The following is a 25,629-nucleotide window of genomic DNA, read 5'->3' on the forward strand; positions in this document are numbered from 1 at the left end:
TCCCCCCTCCCCTTATCTCTACCCACAGGGACTCTACATTTTCATTAGATTCATATATATTATCACGAAGGATGGGTTTTAAGGATGATTTTACATATAAACACACGCCTCCCCCTCGCTTATTTGTACGGTCATTTCTGAACAGACTATAGCCCTGTAAATTAACCGCCCAGTCATGGCTCTCGTCCAGCCATGTCTCAGATATCCCCACCATGTCATAATTATGTTCCAACAACATTAACTCCAATTCCTCCATTTTGTTGGCGAGACTTCTGGCATTAGTATACATGCACTTTATGTATCTCTCTGTACCTCTATTCTTTCTTAAATTATTAACTGTTCTAACCCCACCCCCCATGCCACCCCCACCCCCAATGTCATTATTTGTGCCCAGGTCTCTATCTGCACTGTCTTCCCCTCCTATAAAAGGAATACCCTCCCCCCGTCCCTAGTTTAAACACTCCTCCAACCTTCTAGCCATTTTCTCCCCCAGCACAGCGGCACCCTCCCCATTGAGGTGCAGCCCGTCCCTAGCGTAGAACCTGTAGCCAACTGAGAAGTCGGCCCAGTTCTGCAGGAACCCAAACCTCTCCTTCCTACACCAATTCCTGAGCCACTTATTAACCTCCCTAATCTCCCGTTGCCTCTCTGGCGTGGCACGTGGTACAGGAAGTATTTCCGAAAATACCACCTTGGAGGTCCTTGCTTTAAGCTTACAGCCTAATTCCCTGAAATCATCTTTAAGGACCTTCCACCTACCTCTAACTTTGTCATCTGTGCCAATGTGCACCATGACCGCTGGATCCTCACCAGCCCCTCCCAGTAATCTGTCAACCCGATCAGCGATGTGTCGGACTCGAGCGCCAGGTAGGCAGCACACCGTTCGACGATCCCTGTCTTTGTGACAGATTGCCCTATCTGTTCCCCTAATAATTGAGTCTCCCACTACCAGAACCTGTCTGGCCTGCTCTGCCCTCCTATTTCCCCCCTTACTGGAGAAGACACTCCTCCGGCTTTCAGAGGACATGCCTTGCTGCAGCAGTGCTACTCCTGCACTAACACTCCCCTCATCTGCCAACTTTGCAAACTTATTGGGGTGTGCCAGATCAGGACTAGCCTCCCTGGTGCTCTTCCCTCTACCCCACCTTCTAACTGTCACCCAGCTAGCTGCTTCATTGTCCTGCAGCTCCAACCTAGCATCCCCCCCCTCATCTATCCCATTGAGCGTCTGCTCAGTGAGCAGAAGACTCCTTTCCATATTGTCTATGGATCTCAGTGTTGCCAGCTGCACATTTAGATCCAGTATCTGGGCTTCCAAATGCACAACGTGCTCACATCTCGCACAGCAGTATGCACCCTCGACCGGCTGTTCAAGGACTGCATACATGCGGCAAGACGTGCACTGGATGGCATTGGCAATAGTGGAGCACATCCTAATGGGGATTGCACCAGACAATAAGATAAGCAAAAATAAATAAAAAAAAAAAAAAAAAAGTATTACTATAACAGCAATTCAGTAAGACCTCCCTTGGAAACTCTCTGAATCTAAAGTCACTGAATTTCAAGTCACACACTTACCACAGTTCGCACTTACGCTCAGGTCACACTCAGCTCGTTCACACTCGCTCAGGAAGAAGATTTAAAAGAGTTTTTTTTTTTTTTTTTTTTTTTTCCCCTTTCACCAGCACACCACCTTGCTGCTCAATGCACTTCCAAAAGGAGTTGAGCCCCAACCAGCTGCCCCTTATTAACCCTTATATCACGGTGGAAAATGAAATGCTAGGTGAAATGCCGAGAGACAAAGAAAACCCTATATTAAGGGTCACCAATCTAACCCAAGAAGAGGTGCAAAACCGGCTAAATAAGATTAAAATAGATAAATCTCTGGGTCCGGATGGCATACACCCATGAGTACTAAGAGAACTAAGTAATGTAATAGACAAACCATTATTTCTTATATTTAGAGACTCTATAGCGACGGGGTCTGTTCCACAGGACTGGCGCATAGAAAATGTGGTACCAATATTCAAAAAGGGCTCTAAAAGTGAACCTGGAAATTATATCCCAGTAACTCTAACCTCTATTGTTGGTAAAATATTTGAAGGGGTTCTGAGGGATGTTATTCTGGATTATCTCAATAAGAATAACTGTTTAACTCCATATCAGCATGGGTTTATGAGGAATCGCTCCTGTCAAACCAATCTAATCAGTTTTTATGAAGAGGTAAGCTATAGACTGGACCAAAGTGAGTCATTGGACATAGTATATCTTGATTTTTCCAAAGCGTTTGATACCGTGCCACACAAGAGGTTGGTACACAAAATGAGAATGCTGGGTCTGGGGGAAAATGTGTGTAAATGGGTAAGTAACTGGCTTAGTGATAGAAAGCAGAGGGTGGTTATAATTGGTATATTCTCTAACTAGGTCGCTGTGACCAGTGGGGTACCACAGGGGTCGGGGTTGGGACCTATTCTCTTCAACATATTTATTAACGATCTGGTAGAAGGTTTACACAGTAAAATATCAATATTTGCAGATGATACAAAACTATGTAAAGCAGTCAATACAAGAGAAGATAGTATTCTGCTACAGATGGATCTGGATAAGTTGGGAACTTGGGCCGAAAGGTGGAGGATGCGGTTTAACAATGATAAATGTAAGGTTATACACATGGGAAGAAGGAATCAATATCACTATTACACAATGAACAGGAAACCACTGGGTAAATCTGACATGGAGAAGGACTTGGGGATCCTAGTTAATGATAAACTTATCTGGAGCAGCCAGTGCCAGGCAGTGGCTGCCAAGGCAAACAGGATCATGGGGTGCATTAAAAGCGGTCTGGATACACATGATGAGAGCATCATACTGCCTCTGTACAAATCTCTGGTTAGACCGCACATGGAGTACTGTGTACAGTTTTGGGCACCGGTGCTCAGGAAGGATATAATGGAGCTAGAGCGGGTACAAAGGAGGGCAACAAAATTAATAAGGGGGATGGGGGAACTACAATACCCAGAGAGATTAGCAAAATTAGGATTATTTAGTCTAGATAAAGGACGACTGAGGGGCGATCTAATAACCATGTATAAGTATATGTATAAGTATATAAAGGGACAAAACAAATATCTCTCCGAGGATCTGTTTATACCAAGGAAGGTGACGGTCACAAGGGGGCATTCTCTGCGTCTGGAGGAGAAATGGTTTTTCCACCAACATAGAAGAGGATTCTTTACTGTTAGGGCAGTGAGAATCTGGAATTCCCTGCCTGAGGAGGTGGTGATGGCGAACTCAGTCGAAGGGTTCAAGTGAGGCCTGGATGTCTTCCTGGAGCGTAACGATATTGTATCTTACAGTTATTGTTAGGTTCTTTAGAAGGACGTAGATCTGAGGATTTATTCTGACAGAATTTTATAGGCTGAACTGAATGGACTAATGTGTTTTTTTGGCCTTACTAACTATGTTACTATGTTACCTGTGTGTAATCAAGTCTCCGTATAAATGCAGCTGCTCTGTGATAGTCTCAGGGTTCTGTGTGAAGCACAGAGAGCATCATGAAGCCCAAGGAACACAACAGGCAGGTCCCGTGATACTGTTCTGGAGAAGTTTAAAGCCGGATTTGGATACAAAATGATTTCCAAAACTTTAAACATCCCATGGAGCACTGTGCAAGCGATCATATTGAAATGGAAGGAGTATCATACCACTGCAAATCTACCAAGACCCGGCCGTCCCTCTAAACTTTCATCTCAAACAAGGAGAAGACTGATCAAAGATGCAGCCAAGAGGCCCATGATCACTCTGGATGAACTGCAGGGATCTACAGCTGAGGTGAGACAGTCTGTCCATAGGACAACAATCAGTCGTACACTGCACAAATCTGGCCTTTATGGAAGAGTGGCAAGAAGAAAGCCATTTCTCAAAGATATCCATAAAAAGTGTTGTTTGAAGTTTGCAACAAGCCACCTGGGAGACACACTAAACATGTGGAAGAAGGTGCTCGGGTCAGATGAAACCAAAATCGAACTTTTTGGCAACAATGCCAAACGATAAGTTTGGCGTAAAGGCAACACAGCTCATCACCCTGAACACACCATCCCCACTGTCAAACATGGTGGTGGCAGCATCATGGTTTGGGCCTGCTTTTCTTCAGCAGGGACAGGGAAGATGTTTAAAATTGATGGGAAGATGGATGGAGCCAAATACAGGACGATTCTTTAAGAAAACCTGTTGGAGTCTGCAAAAGACCTGAGACTGGGACAGAGATTTGTCTTCCAACAAGACAATGATCCCAAACATAAAGCAAAATCTACAATGGAATAGTTCACAAATAAATGTATCCAGGTGTTAGAATGGCCAAGTCAAAGTCCAGACCTGAATCCAATCGAGAATCTGTGGAAAGAGCTGAAAAATGCTGTTCACAAACGATCTCCATCAAACCTCACTGAGCTCGAGCTGTTTGCCAAGGAAGAATGGGCAAGAATTTCAGTCTCTCGATGTACAAAACTGATAGAGACATACCCCAAGCGATTTGCAGCTGTAATTGCAGCAAAAGGTGGCGCAACAAAGTAATAAGTTAAAGGGGCCGAATAATATTACACGCCCCACTTTTCAGTTTTTGAATTTCCACAAAAACTTAAAATAACCAATACATTTCATTCAACCTCACAATTGTGTCCCACTTGTTGTTGATTCTTCACCACAAATTTACATTTGGTATGTTTATGTTTGAAGTATGATATGTGGGAGAAGGTTGAAAAGTTCCAGGGGGCCAAATACTTTCGCAAGGGACTGTATGTGTGTGTATATATATATACATAGTTATATATTCATAGTTTATAGTGTTCCAGTGTACTACTGATACTACTGATTATGCATACTGTAACAACCTATAAAATGAACCAGAACAGTCTAAAACGTTGGAAACCTCTCAGAGAAGGACTGAAATTCCTAACACACAGTATCCCCATCATGGAAAATAACAATGAGAGGGCGGATAAAAGAGAGTTGACATCCCTTTAAAAGTCCTAGTGGTCAATAAACCTGTGGACAGGGGTCAGGTTAAAAGTGACAACCAGAGTGTAAAAGTAGCTCTGTCCTCATCGCTTGGTAGCTCTGTTTGTTGCTTCCATGAGCAGGCTCTGTGCTACCTACTCCGACTTTCATGACCTAGGAGATCCCTGGCCTTCAACCTTTAATCCCTGAAGAGGAATGAGAACTAACATAGGGACGCTGGGTTGAGTCCTCAGAGTAGATACTGACTGGTTGAGAGTGCAGGCAGGAAAGGTCAGAACACCGAGTGAAAACCAGGAGGGCAGGCAAGGCACAAAATTGTGAGTCAGTAGAAATGTCAGCACATAATAATCAGGCTGGTTATGCAGGTGCAGAACTGTATGAGTAGAACAGCGCTAGACTGAAATATAGTTGACAATTCCTTGCAGTAAACTGGGAATTGTACTAGGGTGTGGTGCTGTCCCTTTGGCCAAAGTAGGGAGCTAATTAATTACTCCAGCTGGACAGCACACACCCATACTGCAAGACTGGATGGCACTACAAATCCCAGCCACCCTAGTCTTTGTGGGTGGACTGAGCCTGCATGGCCCAGGGGTTCTGATCCCAACATCTTTTCAGTCACCATTCACAGAATTAAAAAAATCAGAAAGATTTGCAGAACCCTAGTCCAGCGGAAACATTCTGTAGTCAGTAGTTCCTGCCTACTTATATCTCCAGCACTTGATTAGTAGACCTCATGTTTGTGTCACACGAGCTACCGTAACAACCTGCCTGGCCTAAAAATCAAAAGAGTTGCCGGGGATGTTGGCAGGTAGGAGGAGGTTCACAGGTCCAGCAGGTATGGACTACCAATATGGCTGCTGAAGCAGGATCATACAAATCTCAGCTGATGTGTCAACCAATATGGCAGATATCTGCAGTTCACAGTTTTGCCAACATGGTTGCCCCAACGCAACAAATATGGTTCTTATAATTAGTAAATCAAATGGACCATGGGAAAAAAAACGTTTTTCAGATTATTTTAGTATTGCACAAATTATGTACTTATTAATTACAACAAGTTATTTCTATACAATGTCCCAATATTTGAGTATACTAATAGATCTCAGACTGCACATGAGTCAACTGTGTGATGCAGCAGAAAAAAGGCAAAAACAGTTCTGGGATGTATTGAGAGAAGCATAGAGTCTAGTTCACGTGAAGTAGTTATCCCCTACTACTCCTCCTTGGTCAGGTCTCATCTGGAATACTCTGTCCAGTTCTGGAAACCACATTTTTAACCCCTTAACCCCTAAGGGTGGTTTGCACGTTCATGACGGGCCAATTTTTACAATTCTGACCACTGTCCCTTTATGAGGTAATAACTCTGAAACGCTTCCATGGATCCCACTTATTCTGACATTGTTTTCTCGTGACATATTGTACTTCATGTTAGTGGTAAAATTTCATTCAAATAACTTGCGTTTATTTGTGGAAAAAATGGAAATTTGGTGAAAATTTTGAAAATTTCGCAATTTTCCATCTTTGAATTTTTATGCCCTTAAATTCCAGAGATATGGCACACAAAAACTTAATAAGTAACGTTTCACATATGTTTACTTTACATCAGCACAATTTTGGAACCAAAATATTTTTTTGTTAGGAAGTTATAAGGGTTAAAAGTTGACCAGCAATTTCTCATTTTTGCAACACCATTTTATTTTTACGGACCACATCACATTTGAAGTCATTTTCAAGGGTCTATATGATAGAAAATACCCAAAAGTGACACCATTCTAAAAACTGCACCCCTCAAGGTGCTCAAAACCATATTCAAGACGTTTATTAACCCTTCAGGTGCTTCACAGGAATTTTTTGAATGTTTAAAAAAAAATGAACATTTAATTTTTTTTCACAAAAAAATTACTTCAGGTCCAATTTTTTTTATTTTACCAAGGGTAACAGGAGAAATTGGACTGCAAAATTTATTGTGCAATTTGTCCTGAGTACGCTGATACCTGATATGTGGGGAGGAACCACTGTTTCGGCACATGGCAGAGCTCAGAAGGGAAGGAGCGCCGTTTGACTTTTTCAATGCAAAATTGGCTGGAATTCAGATCAGACGCCATGTCACGTTTGGAGAGCCCCTGATGTACCTAAACAGTGGAAACCCCCCACAAGTGACCCCATTTTGTAAACTAGACCCCCTAAGGAACTTATCTAGATGTGTGGTGAGAACTTTGAACCCCCAAGGGCTTCACAGAAGTTTATAATGCCGGGTCGTGAAAATAAAAAAATCATATTTTTTCCACAAACATGATCTTTTCACCCCCAATTTTTATTTTCCCAAGGGTAACAGGACCCTAAAAGTTATTGTGCAATTTGTCCTGAGTGCGCTAATACCCCATATGTGGGTGGGTGTAAACGACTATTTGGGCACATGGCAGAGCTCAGAAGGGAAGCAGCGCCATTTGACTTTTTTTGGCTGGAATTGAGATCGGACACTATGTCACGTTTGGAAAGCCCCTGATGTACCAAAACAGTAGAAACCCCCCACAAATGACACCATTTTGGAAATTAGACCCCCAAGGAACTTATCTAGATGTGTGGTGAGCACTTTGAACCCCAAGTGCTTCACAGAAGTTTATAACGCCTGGGCGTGAAAATAAAAAAAACATGTTTTTTTCCACAAAAATGATATTTTTGCCCCCAACAGGGTAACAGGAGAAATTGGACCCCAAAAGTTGTTTTGCAATTTGTCCTGAGTAGGCTGATACCCTATATGTGGGGGTAAAACACTGTTTGGGCGCATGGCAGAGCTTGGAAGGGAAGGAGCACCATTTGACTTTTTCAACGCAGAATTGGCTGGAATTGAGATCAGACGCCATGTTGCGTTTGGAGAGCACCTGATGTGCCCAAACAGTGGAAACCCCCAATTCTAACTCCAACCCTAACCCCAACACACCCCTAACCCTAATCTCAGCCCTAACCCTAATAGGAAAATGGAAATAAATACATTTTTTAAATTTTATTATTTTTCCCTAACTAAGGGGGTGATAACGGGGGGTTTGATTTACTATTTATGGCGGTTTTTATGTTTGGCAGCTGTCATACTCTAAAAGATGCTTTTTATTGTAAAAATAGTTTTTGCATCACCACATTTTGAGAGCTATAATTTTTCCATATTTTGACCAACCGAGTCATGTGAGGTCTTATTTTTTGCGGGACGAGTTGACGTTTTTATTGGTGCCATTTTCAGGCACGTGACATTTTTCATCGCTTTTTATTCCGATTATTGGGATGCAGAATGAACAAAAACGAGCATTTCAAGAATTTCTTTTGGGGGGTGCGTTTACACCGTTCCGCGTGCGGTAAAATTGATAAGGCGGTTTTACTCTTCGGGTCAGTACGATTACAGCGATACCTCATTTATGTCGTTTTTTATGTTTTGGCGCTTTTATGCAATGAAAACAATTTTATATAAAAAATAATTATTTTTGCATCGTTTTATTCTGCGAGCTATAAATTTTTTATTTTTTCGCTGATGACGCTGTGTGGCGGCTTGTTTTTTTTGGGACAAGATGACATTTTCAGCGGTACCATGGTTATTTATATCCATCTTTTTGATCGCGCGTTATCGCACTTTTTGTTTTTTCTCTTCTTTCCAAAAAAAGAATTTATTAGGGAATTTTTTTTTTACATTTATTTAGCGATTTTTTTTTTTTTTTTATAAATTATTTTTACACTTTTTTTTTTTTTTACTTTATTATATTGTCCCAGGGGGGACATCACTGTCATGTGACAGATCGCTTATATGTCACATCACAGATCGCTGTGACAGATCAGCGATCTGACACAGGCAGTGCTGGAGGCTTCCTCATGCCGGCGCTTTGCAGGCATGAGGAAGCCGGCTCCCTGCAGGCCCCCGAAGGTCCCTGCCACCATTTTGGATCCGGGGACCTGCAGGGAAGGAGGCCCCCGCAGCAGCGCTGCACATCGCGCTGCTGTCGGGGTCTCAGGGAAGCAAGGAGGGAGCCCCCTCCCTGCCGAAGCTTCCCTAAACTCCCGGTACACTGTGATCATGTTTGATCGCAGTGTGCCAGGGGTTAACATGTCGGGGGCGGTCGGCGACCGCCCCTGACACATAGTGCTGGGTGTCAGCTGTGATAATCAGCTGACACCCGACCGCCATCAACGGCGCTCACCACGTGAGCGCCGCTGATCGCTATGACATACTATCCCGTCCTTGGGAATTAAGTCCCAGGGCACATGGACAGGATATTACGTCATATGGCAGAAAGAGGTTAAAAAGACATAAAAAACTGGAGCAAGTTCAGAGAAGAGTGACCAGGATAGTGACAGGTCTGCAAACAATGTCCTATGAGGAAAGGGTAAAGGATCTGAGAATGTTTAGCTTGCTAAAAAGAAGACTAAAAGGAGACTTAATAGCTGTCTACAATATCTAAAGGGCTGTCAGTATAGAGGGATCATCCTTATTCTAATTTGCACATGGAAACACGAGGAGCAATGGAATGATACTGAAAGGGAGAAAATACAGATTAAATATTAGAAAAAACTTTTTGACAGTGAGGGTGATCAATGAGTGGAACAGGCTGCCACAAGAAGTGGTGAGTTCTCCTTCAATGGAAGTCTTCAAACAGAGGCTGGACAGACATCTGACTGAGATGGATTATTGACTCCTGCATTGAGCAGGGGGTCGGACACGATGACCCTGGAGGTCCCTTCCAACTCTAACATTCTATGCTTCTATGAACTTTTGTTCTGTTTGGGGTGGAAACTGGAGTTAAAAACCATTGCTAAGGATGTGTTCATTTTTGGAATGATTCCTACAGATTCTATGCATCATGATGCAAAGTCTTCTACTAGTTTTGTGTATCCAGTTCCTATGCAGTCCTCTATGTGATTCCATAGTTACTGTCTAGAAGCACAACCTGTGTCTAATCTGATCCTTTTTTTTCTAATCTGCAATCAGAAGAAAAACCATAAAAACACATAAGTCTGTTTTTGAGCTGTAAACAGTAAGACATTTTTAAATCCAGGCTTTTCACATAGAAGAGAAAATCCTGTCCATGTAGGGTTTGCGAAACTGGAAAAAGCGATTTGATTAGTTGCTATTGACCTATCCAGTTTCCCTTTACACTATCTTTAATAATAATAATAATAATAATCTTTATTTTTATATAGCGCTAACATATTCCGCAGCGCTTTACAGTTTTGCACACATTTTCATCACTGTCCCCGATGGGGCTCACAATCTAAATTCCCTATCAGTATGTCTTTGGAGTGTGGGAGGAAACCGGAGTGCCCGGAGGAAACCCACGCAAACACGGGGAGAACATACAAACTCCTTGCAGATGTTGTCCTTTAATAAATCCCTACGTGCGCCAACATTAATAGAGACCATTGTGTCCTGGAACACAAAGCCAAAAACTGACAATCTCTTTCTTTTATGGTTCTTCCACAGTTTCAGAGCCAGTGATGAAAAATGATGTCTCAGAGCTCTGGAAATCAGGTAATTATCTAATCACTAAGGCATGTATGTGTAATATATCATCATTATAGCAGGGGAACTGTATAATGGAGATAGTGGAGATGGAAAACGCCTCCTCATTAAAGGGGTTGTCCAGGCTCAGAGTTTAAATTTGAATTAAATGTGACTGCTGACTTGTGAATCCTCCCAGTGTGTCAGGATTCTTCTGTGCAAGGAACAATGGTTATGTTACAGCAAGTATGTGATTTGCATACTTCTGGTCATATTCTGACTAGACATGTCCGGTGTCTAGTCGGCATGTGACAGCATGTATATGCAAATCACATACTTGTAGTCGCATGCCCGTCTACACCTGGTGCCGGCATAGGAGAATCCTAACAGCATGCACTGTGCGCTCTGTAAGGATTCACAAGTCTGCAGTCACTTTACGTCACTACACTACATCACACATCTTTATGCAGGGTGGTTAAGGTACTAGTAAAATGTATTCCTGATGGAGTGATTTACTAGATAATAGCCAAAAAGCATCATTTAGGTTCAAGAGGATAATGTTGATATTCTTTATTTGTGTTGGTCTAGGTTGGGCACAAAGGTTAATACTCACATCAATTAGCATGTAGCGGCTGCTTATGTGGCCTTTCTCTCTATTCAATTTTCTTGAGGTTCCCTTCGATTTGGATGGAGAGAGCCATGCCTGCTGCAGCTGCTGGTCATCTTTGTCATATACATGGCTCTGGAAGTCCTACTGATCACCAAAATGAGACACCGCCTTGGAGTAGTCCTCTACTTAAAATACTTGGTTCTGATTTTTTTTTAGCACTTACCGTATATACAATTGAATTTTTGGATTTCTCTTTTCAGTTTCCAATATCATGGGTGATCTGTCAAAATTAAAGGATAAAGGTAATGTACACACATAATATCCTTTATTGCTGAATATATCAGCTACATTTGTAATTAAAGGCAGGTATAGCTCCATAATTAGGTGTCTCTTATTCCACTCTGAAAATCCTTTGGAGAACCAGCGCCTGAAATTGTTGAGTTACCCTGGTACATATTGGCCTGCAAATACCATCACTTATAGCAGGTTTCTATAACTCCTACTGCTATTAAAGCATTAGGAAACCTCCAGCCATCCATCCATCCATCCATCCAAAAAACATATATGGGGCTAATCTTACATTGCAGACATTATTTTGTATTTCACATTGATGGACTTTCATTTTGCATTTGGTTGGGGTTCCTTCCCAAGACTTGTGTGATTGGGATCAACTAGACCATACTTGTCAACTGTCAAAATCATTAGCACCTCAAAAGTGTTACTATATTTATATAAGCTGACCTTTTCCAGCACATCTCACCTTATCAATGCCCCTTTTCCATCTCTGAAGGTGCCAAATGGCTTTGGAACTCAAGTTCTAGGAGGCTTTTACAAGGCCCAGGAAATTTGCCCCCCAAATAGTAGTAATCAAACAGTTAGGTGGCACAGCCAGTGAATTAGAGTTAGCTTGAGATGAGTGCTAGTTCCTCTTTAGCCAACTACTGAGCTCCATTAGACCAATTGCAGCCAAAGTGAAGGAACTCCACATCTAAAGGCACTTGGAGATGCTTCAAATAGAATTTATTGACAATATTTCACATCCATTAGTTGCACCGCTGTAAGAGCAGTACTTTGTAACGTTTCAAATGAAAAACCCTTCATCAGACGTAGAGGTTATTTTCACTGCATATAGGCCAAGCGGATCCATGGTGTGGGTTGGGCTTCCCTCAAACAAGTACAATCAGGATCGAACTCTAGAAACACACCACAGGCCTTGATACTGTTGGATCCTGGTTGTACCTATTTGGGAGAATCCCACCCCACACCCTGGATTCCCTTAACCTATATGCAGGAAACATAACCTATACATCTGATGAAGGGTTTTTCATTCAAAATGTTATGTTATATTGTACTTACAATGGTGCATCCAATAGATGTGAAATATTCTCAATGAATCCTATTTGAGGCATCTCTAAGTGCATTTAGGTGTGTAGTTCCTTTACTCTATCTACTGTTGCCATAAAAAGGTCTTCCCTTGTTTCTAGAACCTCTAGGACGTTCTAGATGAATGGTCAAGTATGACCTAGATTTTGGCATATGCAACAGTTATGGACTTCTTCGTTCATGTAAAGGAGGCCTTTATGCTGATCTGGCAATAGATGGAGATGTTGTGTAAAGTTTCCTTGCTTAATGTATTGTATGAGACAAAGGTCTCTCTTGTTAGTTTCAGTTTTGATTTCATACTTCCTGATGATGCAGCATTGTATGACTGTGCATTTTTCCTTTACCTCATGTTCTGACAAGTAAAAGCTTGTTATCCCATGTAATCTGATCTGTGAAGTTTTCTACTGCAACTGTGGGTATTCAAGGAGCTGTGCAACATGCTGTGCAACAGGGTATGGACCCAGGCACAGAGAATCCCAGACACAGAGAATCCCAGAGCCTCACCAAGGACCCAAGATACCCAGGACACCAAACTCTCAGCAAAGAACCTGGTGAATGCAGAAGAATTCTTCAGTACAATTCTCTACAAACAAGTAAGGCAAGGTAAAGATAATGAGTAGCACATAACTAAAACTCACAGTAGCTAGCTGAATAATGAGAACTATCAGTTATGGAAGCTCAAAGTAGAGATGTTATTGTCTAAAGATGATATATGGGAAGTAATAACTACAGATAGACCCGTTGAAGATAATCAGACATGGGATAGAAAAAATAGGCAAGCAAGAGCTACTATCAGCCTATCAGTGGATGATGCTCATTTAATCCACATAAGGAATGAGGATACAGAAAAGGGAATGTGGGAGGCACTGAGAAAGCTACATGAAAGACCCAGCTTAAATCAAAAGTTATTTTTGTTAAGAAACCTTTAGAGTATGAGAGTCAGTGCAGACAATGACATGCAGAAGCACATATTCTCTATTATGGAAGTGATATCACAGTTGACATCAATTGGTGAAGATATTAAGGAAAGCCATGTAGCAGCAATATTATTGTGCAGTTTACCAGATTCATATACTGCTTTAATAAATGCACTAGAGACAAGACCTGAAACAGATATAACATTAGAATTTGTGAAGACCAGACTCATAAATGAATATCAAAGAAGGAAAGAACAAACAAATGATTCTTCTACTGAAAAAGATAATGGAAATGCTCTTAAAGCTACAGAATCAAAAAGACCCTGTAATAAAGAGACAAGAGAATGTTTCAGATGTAAGAAAAAAGGACATTTAAAGAAAGACTGTACTATATGGAAAGCAGAACAGAAATTAAACCATAGGGAGAATATACCGAAGGTGAAAAACACAATTTCTGATTCATGTGAAAATAATTGGAATGGCTCATTTAAAGTAACTGATAAGAAATCATCATTTGGTTGGTTTATTGACTCAGGAGCAACAAGTCACATAACAAGTAATAAAAATGTATTTACTGAACTTGATTTAAATAAGAAGGAAGCCATTTATCTTGCAGATGGAAGCAAAATAACTGCAGAAGGTATTGGACAAGGAATGCTAAACTGTTCTTTCAAATTTGGACATGATTCAAAAATACTTGTACAGGATGTGTTATACGTTCCAGGATTAGAAGGGGGATTGTTATCTGTAAAATGTCTAACAGCTAAAGGACTTAAGGCCCCGTCACACATAGCGATTCACCAGCGATCCCGACAACGATATCCCCTTGTCAGGATTGCTGGTGTGTCGCTACATGATCGCTGGTGAGCTGTCAAAGAGGCAGCTTCACCAGTGATCAGGACCAGCGACATGTGGGTAACAAGCAACGCACGTCGCTTAGTTACCTGCAGTGTATCTTAGTTACCAGCGCGCTGATGCAGGGAGCTGGTAACCAAGGTACACATCGGGTTTCTTAAGGGGCAAGCAGCACTTAGAAACCCGATGTGTACCTTGGTTACCAGCTCCCTGCACCAGCGCGCTGGTAACTATGGTACACATCGGGTTTCTAGGCGCCGCGCACCCCTTAGAAACCCGATGTGTACCTTGGTTACCAGCTCTTGCTCGCTGGTCGCTAGTCTCCCGCCTGTCACACGCAGCGATGCATGCTGGCCAGCGGGAGACCAGCAACCCCAAAAATGTCCAGATATTTCAACAACAATCAGCGATACCCGGCAGGGGGGCTGGTCACTGATCGCTGTCACAGACAGTGATCTTGCTGGTGAGATCGCTGTTGCGTCACAAAACTTGTGACTCAGCAGCGATCTCGCTAGTGAGATCGCTGTGTGTGACAGGGGCTTTACTGTAAAATTCAAAGATGATGAAAGTACAATCCTAGCAGGAAATAAGGTAATAATCATTGTTGGATATAGTGAAAATTGCAAAGGATATACAATCCTAGATCCCAAAACAGGCAAATTTACGGTGTGTAACAGTGTGACATTCATTGAGGATCTAAATGGAGATACTATGATTTCACTGGAAGCAAAAAATGAGAAAAATAGCAGTGATATAGCTGAAGGAATATCTGATGAAAAAGAAGTTGAAATTCATAAAAAGCAGAATTCTGAAAGTGAAGAGATACAACTACAAACAGAAACAGATCCAAGACGTTCAACAAGAGAAAAAAAGGAAAACCACCAAAACGCCTCTCATACAAGGCAAGTACAAGTAAAATTTATGAACCTACCTCTTGGAAAGACATATCTTGACTTCCTGTAGAAGGTAATAAATGGATAGAAGCAGCACAAATAGAAGCAAAATCCATGCATGACTCAAAGACATGGACACTAACAGAATTAACAGAAGGAAGAAAAGTTATAGGATGTAAATGGGTTTTTAAATTAAAGTACCAAACAGATGGCACAACTGAACGATACCGAGCAAGACTCGTAGCTAAAGGTTATTCTCAAAAATATGGAGAAGAATATGATGAAACATTTGCTCCAGTTGTCAAACATACAACAATAAGAACTTTGTTTGCAGTTGCAGAAATGAAGCAAATGCAACTGAAACATCTGGATGTAAAAACAGCATTTTTGATTGGAAGTTTAACCGAAGATATTTAAATGGAAAAACCTCCAGGATTCAAAGACGAAAGTAACCCAAACATGCTTTGCAAGTTACAGAAAAGTATATACCGTATAAAACAAGCAGCTAAAGCGTGGAATGATAAAATCACAGAAGTGCTGACAAATGAAAAATTTCAAAGAAGCAAAGCTGATCCTTGCCTGTACACAAAAAGACTTATGGACAGATGGATTTATGTACTCATATATGTTGATGACATTTTAGTTTGTTTTGAAAAAGAAAGGGATAAAGACGACATGCTAAAAATCCTGAATCAACAATTTGAGATCAAAGACTTGGGAAATGTGAAACAGTACCTAGGATTACAGATAGAAAGAGAAGAAGATGGAAGTTTCTTACTTAATCAAAATCACGATTCAAGACATAACCGAAATATTTGGATTGAAGGATGCAAAAATAGCAAAGTATCCAATGGAAACTAATTATCTTAAAGAGATGAATAGTGAGAAAAATGTGTTACCAAATAATGAAGAGTACAGAATGGCAATAGGAAAATTACTGTATCTAGCGACTGTTACAAGACCAGACATCGCAGCAGCAGTAGGAATTCTGAGTAGAAAAGTATCTAAGCCAAATAAAGCGGATTGGAATGCCGTGAAGAGAGTAAGATGTTATGTTAAAAGAACTAGCAATGTTAAACTGAAACTGCCTACAAGTGATAAATGCATTTTAACTGGATACATTGATGCAGATTGGGCTGGAGATCCAACTGACAGAAAATCTACCAGTGGCTATCTTTTCTTTCTCTCAGGCGGACCAATTAGTTGGACTAGTAAAAAACAATCAATAGCAACGCTGTCATCAACATAAGCAGAACATGTTGCAGCAGCACATGCAAGTCAAGAAATTCTATGGTTTAGACAATTCCTAATAGACCTAGGGCAACCACAGTTGGAACCAACAAAAATAAATGAGGACAATCAAGGATGTCTTGTTCTTGCTCAGATAGAAAGAGTTAACCCAAGAACCAAGCACATTGATGTGAAGTATCATTTCTTGAGGGATCATCAGGAACAAGGAATCCTGAAATTAAAATATTGTCCAGCTGAAGATATGACAGCAGACATTTTCACAAAGGCATTGAATGCTGAAAAACATCAGAGACTAATGAAGAAAATAGGTTTGACTGAATAAGTTCTAAATGTTGAGAAAATGTGTTGGCATATGCAACAGTTATGGACTTCTTCATTCATGTAAAGGAGGACTTTATGCTGATCTGGCAATAGATGGAGATGTTGTGTAAAGTTTCCTTTCTTAATGTATTGTATGAGAAAAAGGTCTCTCTTGTTAGTTTCAGTTTTGATTTCATACTTCCTGATGATGCAGCATTGTATGACTGTGCATTTTTCCTTTACCTCATGTTCTGACAAGTAAAAGCTTGTTATCCCTTGTAATCTGTTCTGTGAAGTTTTCTACTGCAACTGTGGGTATTCAAGGAGCTGTGCAACAAGCTGTGCAACACTAGACATTTTTCCCTATCACTTGTACAGCAGCAACTAAACCTTATTCACAGAAATGGACTGATCTTCGGTACCAGACACGACTACTTGTGTTTGGATTTCGCTGTCAGATACCACGGAAAAAGCTGAGGCTTCCTGGTTCTTCTGTTGTGTAAGTCTTGGGGATGGAACGCATTGCAATTGCACTTCAAAAGGAAAGTCCATCAAAGTAAAATGTAGCAATGCCTGTAATCTGAAGTTAGCCCCAATTTGTGTCTTTTTTGAATCAGTTAATCATAAAATACAAAAAAAACCTAGCAAACATTTGGCAACAAGATACTGTCATCATGACCTCCACTTTCCATGTTAGTCCTATACTGTATCTCATCTTTTCTCTCTTCCACAGTGAACGTCTCAGAAGGTTCCTGCAAAAGTTGTCCTCATGAATGGACACAGATTAGATCCTATTGTTATTTCTTTTCAAGAAATAGTGAAACGTGGGAAAGGAGCAAAGACTATTGTGCATATCGAAATGGGATACTCATTTCACTTGAAAACGATTTTGAAATGGTAAGTCCTAAAAACCAGCTCTTCTAATGGGATGTTGTAATTTGCCTCAGAGTCTTCCTTATGGGCGTTGGAGTCTAGAGCTATATTTTCAGTAAAAATAATGGAATCCTTGGCATTGGTTTCCAGTTTGTATAGATGGAAACCACAACACAGATGTGGACTGAGCCTTAGGCTAAGTGCTCACTGAGCTTGTACCCACTCTTGGCTTAAACGCAAATGATGTATAAGCCTAAGGCTAAGTTCACACGTAGCGGAACTCTCGCGGAAGTTACCGCGAGAATTCTGGAATTCCATTCCGCGGGAAAATCGCATTTTAAATTCCCGCGGAAAAACTAGCATTTTGCAAGCGTAATTAGCTTGCAAAATGCTAGCGCTTTCCAAGCGATCTGTAGCATCGCTTGGAGAACTGATTGACAGGTTGGTCACACTCGTCAAACACAGTGTTTGACAAGTGCGACCAACTTTTTACTACTGAGGCCGCCTATGCAGCATCAGTAGTAAAAGATAAAATGTAAAAAAAAAATAAAAAATGGTGTTATTCTTACCTTCCGACGTCCCGCGCAGCCGTTCCCAGTAATCCTTTGCGAAAATGCCTGCAATGATGTACGTTCTCGCGGGATCACGACGTCTCGCGGTGATTCGCGATGACGTCTCGCGAATGACCGAGAGACTTCGTGATCCCACGAGAACGGACGCCATCGCGGGCGTTTTCGCAAAGGATTACTGGGAACGAGAGCGTGGAGAGAGGCGGGAAGGCTGCGCGGGACGTCGGAAGGTGAGAATAACAATATTTTTTATTTTAAATTCTATTTTTTACAGGGATATGGTACCCAAAGCCCGGAGGACAGTCTCCTCTCCTCCGGACCGTGGGTACCATCCGCAATTGTTCTGCTTACTTTTCGCATGGTGTGCACAGCCACATGCGGGAAGTAAGCGGAACAATGCATTCCTATGGGTGCGGGATCACCGCGATTCCGCAAAATTATTGAGCATGCTGCGGTTTTTACCGCGAAGCGATTCTGCTGTGGTAAAAACCGCAGCATTAGCACAGCATTGCGGAATCCCATAGGAATGCATGGGATGCTTATTTTTCGTGTTTTCGCGGCAAAATCGCGCGGTTAAAACCGCCGCGGAAACGCGAAAAAAATGCAACGTGTGAACTCAGCCTAACAGTGGCCATGTTCAGGATGGATGCCTTAGTATTCATCCATTGCAAAAAATCTCCATAAAATATATGGTATGTGCTTTTGTATGGTTACCGTCTGTACAGGAAAGTGGAGACAACTGTGCTTACCTATACACTTAAATAAATGATATGTGGACACAAATCCACTGGACAGAGATAAAAAGAACACACTTCTCACCTCGTCCAGTAAACGCGGACTACAGTTCTGAATAGTTTTACATTTTTCCCTTATTCTAACTTCTATAACCACCTCTTCTGGTCAACTCTTGCCTTATATTTTTTTTTTTTTTTTGTTAATTATTTGATTTTGTTGCATCCATTATATGATATTTTTTGTGCTGTACTAAAATACAAAGGAAATGTGTGATCGTTAACTTTAGGCCTTTTAGAGATCATTTCATCTTCAATGTGCTTATCTGTTCACAATAATAGTAATTTTGACCAGGGATGCCCAACCATTTGCGTGCCAATGTAAGTCACTGATGGGTTCACCATCTGATTAGGGGGCTCAAAAGCTGAGCTCCCTCCACACTTTTGTAGATGCTGACCATGTTACATATGGTATAGCAGTAGTTGTTCCAAATGACCCCATTTTGGAAACACCTCTAGAGGAATTCATCTAGGGGAGTAGTGATCATTTTGACCCTCAGGTGATTCACAGTATTGTATAACATTAGACTGAGTAAATGAAAAATTAAGATTTTTTTCCACTAAAATGTTTTAGTTTGTCCCCAAGTTTTTAATTTTCAAAATAGGTAATGGGAGATGTTCTGCCTTCCTCCACGTATGGTGCTGTGTGGATTTCAGCATACAGTTTAACCTAATCCACTCCCCAGTAAACAGACTGTATGGATGCCTAAGTCTATATTTATTGAGGTGATGATGTGAACGTTAACAGTGAACAATAATAGTGGATGATATTGTGTGATCACAGAGTGGATAGTAACGGAGTGGTAAAAACTACAAGGAAATAAGCATTGTATCAGTACTTGGCAGTTAACAGAGAAACATCATGATACAGGGTGCAATTACATGAATAACAGGGACAATACAGAAATAGCACATAATACAGCATAACACAGAGATACAGCTAACATGGCTATCTAGAGCGAGTTCAGGCTGCCAGCATTGTACTACATGCATCTATTTGCATACAGAGAAAACAACAATATGAAACAAAGCACAACATGCCTAACTACACAATATGCTACACAGTGGCTGCATAACTGTTCTAACACAAACATGTAAGTACATTTGATCTTCACTGGAATCTGCTTGTCAGGAGCAGTGATTTGTAAGGAGAGAGTACCAGAACACATGTGTAAGACTCAAAGGTCTGAGGGGAAAATGTCTGCAAGCCTTCTTGCCCAGGAAGCTATGGGGGTGGTTCTAATCAGAACACACTGTTAAAGAGAAATGCTCACTTTATCCAGGAACAGGATAAATAAGCAACTAATGACATCTAATGTTTATAACTGGCACTACACTATGAATTAACTTGCTGCGCAATAATGGACAGAACACTCCCCGCTTGGCATCAACGGATGCAACTATTTGGTTCTTTTGGGGAAAATAACAATACAAGTTCAGTAACTGGCCTAAGGAACAGTTTGTTCTTTCCAAGCTTGTACATTCTGACCTCTACTTTGTGCATTTTCCCATCCTTGATGGGAAGGGGCTTGGTGACTAGGCCGAGTGGCCACTCGTTTCGATGCGACTGACTGTCTTTGACGAGTACAACACCGCCAGGTTGGATGTTTGGGTGGTCCTTCTGCCACTTTGTCCTGATTTGCAGAGTGGAGAGATACTGCTTCCTCCATCTTTCCCAAAAAGACATTGGACATGCTTTGCACTTGCCTCCATTGTCGCCTGTAGAGGTCTTTGTCGTTGAATTCTGCAAGTGGAGCTCTCGGGACACAGGTTTTCTGTGTGAGTAACATTGCAGGATAAGGACTGTTGGGTCTCCAGAATCGCTGGAAAGTGCTGTCAGCGGCCTGGCATTCATGATAGCAGAGACCTCAGCCAAGAACGTAGTTAAACTCTCGTGTGTGAGTCTGGTGTTTGCTTGCAAGAAGATAGAGTCTAGCATTTTGCGTGCTGTCCCTATCATTCTTTCCCAGGCACCTCCCATGTGTGAAGAATGTGGGAGAATGAAAGTCCAGGTGCATCCTTGCTCGTCTAGGTTCCTTTCAATTTTAGCGATGTCTAAATTGGAAGGGATTTGGAGTTCTCTTGCCGCTCCGACGAAATTTGTACCTCGGTCAGAAAGAATATGCTTCACAGGGCCTCTGATTGCGATGAAGCGTCAAAGTGCATTTATAAAACTCGAAGTGTCTATAGATTTGATTACTTCGATATGAACGGCTCTGATGGACAGACAGGTGAATAGAACTGTCCAACACTTTGCTTCAGTATGGATGTTCCTAGTGCATCTAGTAGCCACGGACCAAGGAACGAATACGTCTAGTCCAAAGTTTGTGAAGGGGGGATCAGTACTAAGTCTGTCGGGTGGAAGATTGGCCATCTTCGGATTTTGGAACATGCCACTGAGTTTGCGGCACGTAACACAGTTGAAGATGAATTTGCTCATGCTTCTCTTTGTTCCTACTATCCATAGTCCAGCCTTCCGTAGGTTACCTTCAGTAAACAAACGGCCTTGGTGTCTCACTAAGTCATCATGATGCTGAATTGAATGAGCAGGGTTGTGATGTGATGATGTCCAGGAATTATTACCCGGTGTTTCTCTGAAACTTCTACCTCAGCTTCCTGAAGACGGCCACCTACTCTCAGCAGCCCGTCTTGGTCGACAATTGGATCGAGCTTCTTCAGCACGCTGTCTTTAGGAATGAGTTGTCCCTTGTTGAGGTTGTCTATTTCTCTGGTGTAGGTTTCCCTTTGTACAGCACAAAGTATTGTAACCTTGGCTCTTTCCAGGTTGGGAGTTGTAAACGCATGCTTGCAGTGATGCCAACCTTTACAAGGTCTCTGGCTTGCAGGTAGTGCTGACTTGTAGGACTGGGTCACATGAAGTAGACAAGCGATGGCTCAAACAAGTGACTTCCAGGTTGAGAACCTGCTGAACCGATGAGATTCAAGGTGATAAATTGAAATCTCTGTATGTAGAGCAGACACTTGAGGATGGAGCTCTTCATCGGTATCTGGATCCACTAGTTCGAATGCATGAGTGTTATGAATGAGTCACCGAGGAGGAAAAAACAAAAAGCAAGCTAAGCCCAGAAAACCGGAGAGGTTGGTAACTAGCGGATTGCAGACCCCTGATCCTATCCACACAACTAGCAGTAGCCGTGGAGCGTGTCTACGGTGGTCCTAGACGCCTTGTCACGGCCGGAGAACTACATAAGCCTAAAGAAAGAAAGGGAAAATCTAAACTGCCCCAGAGCAGACCCCAAAGCAATAGACAGCCCCCAACATGTATTGTCGGTGAAACAAGATGAAAACACAAACACAGATAGAAAGATAGGCTGAGCAAACGATGGGGCCCTCACTAACTAGAAAGGACAGGAAAGAAAAGCTGCTGTCTGCAATCACGCAAAAAACCTTGCCAAAAAATGTCCAACACGTGTGATAGAAAAAGGCCCTGAAGTCGCTAGACTTCAATTCCCTATATCAGCACTCAGGTATATTCTGAAGACAGAGCAAAAGAGATCAACTGATCAGAGACAAAATGGGGATTCAGCCCAGTCCCAGCCAGGGCTGGCTGAACACAAAAACTAAGTAAACCAGACGAAAACTCATATGAACAATAGCAGAGAAAACTTAGCTTTAAGAAGGCAGGAACCAAACTGGAAACCAGAAGCCACAGTCAGGAGAAATCACCACCAAGAAACTAGGGAGTCGGCTGCCTTAAATCCAATCAGAAATTCCTGATGTCGAATCACAGTCCTCTTCCTCAGGTGGCCGGTCTCAGCCATTTAGATCAGCTTCATTACCTCCCTTCACCAACAGAGGGAGTCCAGATAGAGAACTCACTACTCCTCTGTCAGCACAGCCAGCTCCATAACCCTCACCAGAAGCCAGAGGCAAACCCGAAAATGAGCTCACAACACATGAGGCCTGTTGATGTGGGGCATCGAATGGTTCAAAGAGGCAGGGCCTGTGAACCATGTGGCATCCTTAAGATGACTTGGTACAATGGATCTAGTCGCATGGTCTGCAGGATTGTGGTGAGTAGGTACATAGTGCCACTCATTAGGGCAGGTGGATCTTTGTATCCTCAGTACCCAATTGCTGACTTAGACATAGAAGCATCACGTCTCGTTGCAGATGTATCCCAGTAGCACCTTGCTATCGATGTAGAACTCTGCATCTTTGATCTCCAGATTCATCTCATCTGAGATAAGTTCAGCCAACTCAACTGCGAGGACAGCAGCACAGAGTTCTAGTCTGGGAATCGTGTGTTCACGGAGTGGCGCCAATTTTGTCGAGCTCATAACGAACCCAATATGGCATTGTTCCTTCACGTCTATAGTTTTGAGGTACGCTACTGCTGCAATTGCTTTGAGTGACGCATCACAGAAGATACAAAGTCTTTGTGTTTTGACTTCTGTAGATGGCACAGGAGCATACAGTGGTTTCACACGAAGGTCAGTCAAGGCTTCAAGAGACTTCCTCCACTCTGCCCACAGGTGAGCCTTTTCTGACGGAAGTGGATCATCTCAATCAGACGTGTCTTGGGTAGAGTTGAGTGACTTTGGTCAGATCGGGTTTCATGAAACAAAATTTGCTTCAGATGAAACTGGTCCGACTAGGGCAAAAAAAGTCGGAGTTTTGTCCGAAACCCAATCCCCAATGCAAGTCAATGGGAAATAAAAGTCGGCATTGAGCGGATGACATTCATCCACTCAATGCCGACTTTTAATCCACATTGAATTGCATTGGGGTCAGGTTTCAGACGAAACTCCGACTTTTTTTGCCCTAGTCGGACCAGTTTCATCTGAAACAAATTTTGTTTCATGAACCCCGATCTGACCAAAGTCGCTCAACTCTAGTCTTGGGTGAAGACCCTCAGCATCATTTTTCCTTGGATGGTTACCAGAGCTACAAATCCCAGGGGGTCGTATAGACTATTCACGAATGAAAGAACTCCTCTGCACGTGAAGGGTTTCTCGTCTTTGCTGATCTGGAGTTGAAGGCATCGTCTTCAGATCCCAAAGCAATCCATGGCTCCGTTGCATGGGCAGGGAGTCGATGCTTAGGTCTAAGTCCTTTAGATCGCTGGAATAGTCTTGAGAGGGAAAGGCTTCCATCAACTCTCGGCTGTTGGAGGAAATCTTGTGTAATCTTAGGTTAGACTGAGCGAGAATTTCTTGAGCCTTTTTAGTAGACTGATTGCAGCCTCATTTATCATTGTGGACTTCAAACAATCGTCTATGTAGAAGTCCTTTTCTACGAAGGATCTGACGTCTGAATCGTACTTTTCTTCGCCCTCTTTGGTGGAATTTCAGAGGCCGTAGATAGCGACTGCTGGGGAAAGGCTGTTCCCAAAGATGTGTACCCTCATCTGGTACTCTACGATGTCTTTGTCCAGGTCGTTGTCGCGGTACCAGAAGAACCTCAAGTAGTTTCTGTGTTCCTCTTCGACGAGAAAACAGTGGAACATCTGTGGTATGTCAGCCATAAATGCCACCAAATCCCTGCGGAAACAGAGTAGTACTTCCAGAAGTCTGTTGCTGAGGTCTGGTCCTGACATTAGGGCATCATTCAATGAGACGTCTTCGCATTTGGCGCTTGAGTCGAATACCAATCTTATTTGAACTTGCTTCTTAGGCTGGTACACTCCGAAGATGGGCAAGTACCAATAATCCTCTGAGTGCCGAAGTGCAGGTGCAATCTCTGCGTGGTTGTTCTGAAATATCTTCTCCATGAAGGTAAAGAAGTGTTCCTTCGTCTCAGGTGACTTCTGAAGCTTGTGTCTGAGGGAGATGAATCAGCTGTAGACCAGTTCCCTGTTGTTGTGTAGACATCTTCTCTGAGGTCAAAATGGTAGAGGTGCAACCCAACTGTTCGACTTATCCTTGTCTTTTTGTTTATCCATGATGTCCAAGAACATCCTCTCTTCTATAGATATTGCTACCTTGTTGTCTTCCTTTGTCCTGTGGAAGACTGTACATCCTATGTGGTATTGTTCACCTTCACAGGCATGGTCTTCATTGGTAGGAACTGAGGAAGTGCAAGGTAGGGGAGTGCTGTTCGGTAATTCCTTTACCAGCAGACTATTGTGACATGGCTGGAAGAGAGATGGACGTCCATTTTCTAGTGTGCTCGCAAGCATACTTTTGACTGAGGACGGCTTGTGTGCCCCTCCTAGACAGACGTCTCCTATAATGACCCATCCAAGGTTGAGCCTCTGTGCGTATGAAGCATTCCGGGAGCTATTGATAGATTCCCTAGTCTTGTGGGCTCATAGTATCTCTCTTTCTAGGAGTAAAGCTATTGGCGCCTCTGGATCCAACTCAGGTATCAGGTGGGCTATGCGTTTCAGGTGGGGGTGATGTGTCGCCACCTCCGTTGAAGGTATCTCGGACCTGTTGTCGGGAATCTGGTTGCAATCCAGGATAGTTGGTAGTGATAGGCAGGTCTGGCCATCTATTGACTCCACCTTGTATCCGGTTGCTTTCCTCCCTGCCATCTCAACGGTACCTGAACACATCCTCAAGGAGTAGGGAGAACCGGGGCCTACGATGTGGAAGTTGTCAAAGAAGATGGACCTGGCTAAAGACCTATTACTGTAGTCATCCAGGATTGCATATATCTTGAAGACTTTGTCCCTGCGGCCTGCTGGGTAGACTCGGACAAGGCAGATTTTTGATCAGGATCTTCCT

At 42.3% G+C, this 25,629-nt stretch overlaps 1 protein-coding gene and 1 long non-coding RNA gene across 4 annotated transcripts in view; one reads left to right on the forward strand and one right to left on the reverse strand.

The window, feature by feature from the left end:
* LOC141100345 (uncharacterized) overlaps positions 1-25,629 on the reverse strand; it is a 140,972-nt gene that overhangs the window by 77,045 nt on the left and 38,298 nt on the right. For 2 of the 3 annotated variants that reach the window (XR_012234679.1, XR_012234677.1), the window contains exon 2: positions 11,109-11,385. This is a non-coding gene — a long non-coding RNA (uncharacterized lncRNA). The remainder of the gene's footprint in view (positions 1-11,108; positions 11,386-25,629) is intronic. The other variant, XR_012234678.1, reaches the window with a different exon arrangement.
* Positions 1-25,629, forward strand: part of LOC141100343 (C-type lectin-like) — a 129,545-nt gene that overhangs the window by 63,211 nt on the left and 40,705 nt on the right. Inside the window, exons 6-8 of the mRNA XM_073588759.1 lie at positions 10,478-10,525; positions 11,366-11,407; positions 17,438-17,601. Of these exons, the coding sequence (XP_073444860.1) occupies positions 10,478-10,525; positions 11,366-11,407; positions 17,438-17,601 (254 nt within the window). The remainder of the gene's footprint in view (positions 1-10,477; positions 10,526-11,365; positions 11,408-17,437; positions 17,602-25,629) is intronic.

Source organism: Dendrobates tinctorius, unplaced genomic scaffold (assembly GCF_039654945.1).
Source record: "Dendrobates tinctorius isolate UK_male_01 unplaced genomic scaffold, ASM3965494v1 ptg000104l, whole genome shotgun sequence".
In the NCBI taxonomy this organism is placed as follows: Eukaryota; Metazoa; Chordata; class Amphibia; order Anura; family Dendrobatidae; genus Dendrobates; species Dendrobates tinctorius.